The sequence below is a fragment of the Plasmodium reichenowi genome, chromosome 4 (genome assembly GCF_001601855.1).
Source record: "Plasmodium reichenowi strain SY57 chromosome 4, whole genome shotgun sequence".
Taxonomy (NCBI): Eukaryota; Apicomplexa; class Aconoidasida; order Haemosporida; family Plasmodiidae; genus Plasmodium; species Plasmodium reichenowi.
This window is the reverse complement of record NC_033649.1, coordinates 315,483-318,983: the sequence shown is the minus strand read 5'-3', so window position 1 is coordinate 318,983 and position 3,501 is coordinate 315,483. Positions and strand designations below refer to the sequence as shown.

Sequence of the window (3,501 nt, the reverse complement as noted above, 5' to 3'; positions counted from 1 at the left end):
AATAAAAATAACATAATTTTATAAAAAAAAAAAAAAAAAAAAAAAAAAAAAAAAAAAAAAAAAAAAAAAAAAAAAAAAAACATGTAATTTTTAAAAAAAAAATACTAAATTAAAAAAAAAAAAAAAAAAAAAAAAAAAAAAAACATGTAATTTTTAAATAACAAAGTACTAATGTGAATAAACAGAAAAAATAAAATAAAAAATGCTCCTGAACATTTTCGTGGTATTGGTACATATTAACCTTCTATTATGCGCACAAATAAAAAATGTTCCTAAACAAAAAAATATACATTGTTATGTTTTAGCATATGCAAAAAAAAATATATATCCATGTAAAACCAAAGTATTGAAAAAAAATAATTATTTATCTATAAAAAATGGTAAAAGTAAAAAATATGGTTGTAATGAATTGTTTTGTGAAAAAGATGATGAACTAGCTGAAGACAAAGATAATAAAATTCACGATGAAAAGAAGCATAATAAGACAAACGACAAAATGAATGATAACATATATGAAACGTTTGATGAATATTTTAATAAAAGAGCAGAAGAAAATTATACCAAACTCGAAGGAGAAAAATTAAAAATTTTAAAAGAAAATATGCACACAAACAAAGATGAAATACGAAACGTTTTAAAACAAACATATAAAAATGAATACAATAAATTAATTAAGGAAGATCAAGAAGATGAAGAAGTTAGTCAAGCTGTTTATGAGAATATTAAAATTACTTTTCTTATGAAAGAAAATATTAACAATTTTTTATTTACACAATATAGTTATATGATTAATAAATTGAAAGAAAAATCAGTGATTCTCAAAAATTTAAAAAAATTTTATAACCAAAATGTAAATCCAGGGGGAGATTCAGTTCATCAAAATGAGGATGCAACTAAAGCAAATAATGTAACCGATAAAGATAATAGAACCCACATAGATGATTCCAATCAAAATAATAATATAAATTATCATGAGAACATACATAACAACAACTATATAAATAATCATGAAGAAACTCTTTTGAAAGATCAACTAAATAATATAAGGAACCCATTTTACCATAACAAATTTGTTGATAAATATTACCCAAACAATAATTCAAAATACAACGAAGAAAATAAATCCAAGGATCATATAAAAAATATTATTGAGAATGTGAGTTTTTTTAAACCAGAACAAAATTACGAACAAACAAAAAATTGTAGAACATTTAGTGATCATATATTTGCTAATGTAAAAATTAAAGGTGAACATATATTAAAAAATTTGAGAAAAGGAAATGAACAAGACAAAAATAATAATAATAATAATAATAATAATAATAATAATAAATTTACACAAGATGATATTATCACTAATGATAATGAAGGAGAAGAAAGTACCTCATTGTTTTTAAAAAATAATGTTTGCCCCTTACAATTATTAAAAGATAATGTTAAAACATTTTTAAATTATAAAAAAGAAAATATTATAAAAAGTAATATACATGAAGATTTATTATATGGTCGAGTTAAAGTTCACTGGTTTCCTAAATTTATGAAAAGAGTTATAACAAAAATTCCAGATTATATTAAAGTTAGTGATATTATTATAGAAGTAAGAAATGGTATTATACCATTTGTTTTTGATGATCTCTTTGCTTTAAATATATTTGATATACACACAAATAAACCTCGTATTATTGTATATACCAATTCAGATAAATCATCTATTAAAGCAAATGAAGAATGGGGTAATTATTATCGAAGAAAATTATTTTGGTCTGATAAAAATTTTAATAAAAATATTAATAAAAAATATATTAATCAAATGAAAAAAAGTGCAGTCATTTTTCTTGATGCAAAAAATGGTAAAAAAGAAATTATTGTTTTAAAAAAATTAATTAATAGATTATGTCATTATATTATTGAAAAAAAAAAAAAAAAAGGAATACATAATTATAAAGTTAAATGTATTTTTATTGGTTTACCAAATGTTGGGAAATCTGCACTTATTAATAGAATCCTAGAAATTAAAAAAGCAAAATCTTATGATAACCCAGGTCTAACAACCAATATACAAATGTATTCAAATAAAAAATATGAACTTATAGATACACCAGGAATATTAGCTCAAAATCTATATAAAATAAGAGAAAAAAAATTTAATAAAAATAATATCATATTAGATCATATTTATAATCATAATTCAAATAATCATTCTATAGATAATGTTGTAAATATCAAAAATTATAATAACTATATGCATGTAGAAAATAATATCTATCTTTTAGCTTTATGTAATCACATATCACCAAAAATGTATGATGTTTATAATATTGCTGAAACATTAATGCAAAATATATATGATGCATATCAATATGATAATGATTATGTAGATTTACAAAAAATTATCAAACGATATCAAATAAATTTTAACGAATGTCTAAACTCTCAAGGAAACTTCTCACCATATCATTTTATACAAAAATTAGCAAGAGATAAATGTCATAATGATATTAACCAAGCAGCCATGAGATTAGTAACTGATTTCAGAAAAAATTATCTAGGAAGAACTACCTTAAATTATCCACTCTATTTTAATAAAAAATCTATAACACTCAAACAATCCAAAAATTTCGAAAACCAAAAATCAGACAAATATATAGGATGGTAAAAATAATCAAATCAAATGATATACAATATTTACAAATTAGGATCTATTCAAAATACATTCCTAATATGTGCACATACACAAAAACAAATAATTATATATATATATTTATATTTATATATATGTGTGTTTGTGCTAATCTTTTTTTTTTCTTTTTCGTTTAATTTCTTTGGTTTTTTTTTTTTTTTTTTTTGTGTATCAATGTAGAATTTGAAAATTTTTTTATAAAAAATTTTAATAAGTTTATTATATATAAATAATACACATATATATATATATATATATATATATATATATATACACCTTAATTAAAAATATAAAATAAATTAACTTTTTAAATTGAATTAATTATATATATATATATATATATATATATATTTTTTTTTTATTTATGTATCATTCATTTCATTTTATAATTAGCAAGGTGGATTATTTTAAATATTTACAAATGTAAAACTATTTCCTGTACAAATCATATTTTTTTTTTTTTTTTTTTTTTTTTTTCATATAGCTATATTCCAACTAGCCAATAATTAACAAAATTAAATAATGACATAATAAATTTCATATTCTCATAAAAAAAAAAAAAATATAAATAAAAATATAAAAATACACAAATACATATATATATTTACATATTTTTTTATCAGCCGTCGGCTATACTAAAATTATTCTCTGTATCATCTTCTGGTATTTTAATTCCTGGCCACCTAAGGAATGAAATAAGAAAAAATAATAAAATGAAACAAATAAATAAATATATACATCTATATATATATATATATATATATATATATATATATATTTCATGCACACCCCCTTTTTTATTTTTATTTTTTTTTTTTTTT

General features: G+C 19.3%; 2 protein-coding genes across 2 annotated transcripts in view; one reads left to right on the top strand and one right to left on the bottom strand.

Moving 5' to 3' along the window:
* Positions 1-202: 202 nt before the first annotated feature.
* On the top strand, positions 203-2,656 carry PRSY57_0408100 (ribosome biogenesis GTPase A, putative; the record flags this gene model as incomplete). Its single annotated transcript, XM_012905943.2, has 1 exon — positions 203-2,656. One exon carries the CDS (start codon positions 203-205, stop codon positions 2,654-2,656), a length of 2,454 nt encoding a protein of 817 aa, XP_012761397.2.
* Positions 2,657-3,299: 643 nt separating this feature from the next.
* Positions 3,300-3,501, bottom strand: part of PRSY57_0408000 (hypothetical protein) — a gene marked incomplete at both ends in the record, with an annotated part of 1,828 nt that continues 1,626 nt past the window's right edge. Inside the window, one exon of the mRNA XM_012905942.1 lies at positions 3,300-3,363. Coding sequence (XP_012761396.1) covers positions 3,300-3,363 — 64 coding nt within the window. The remainder of the gene's footprint in view (positions 3,364-3,501) is intronic.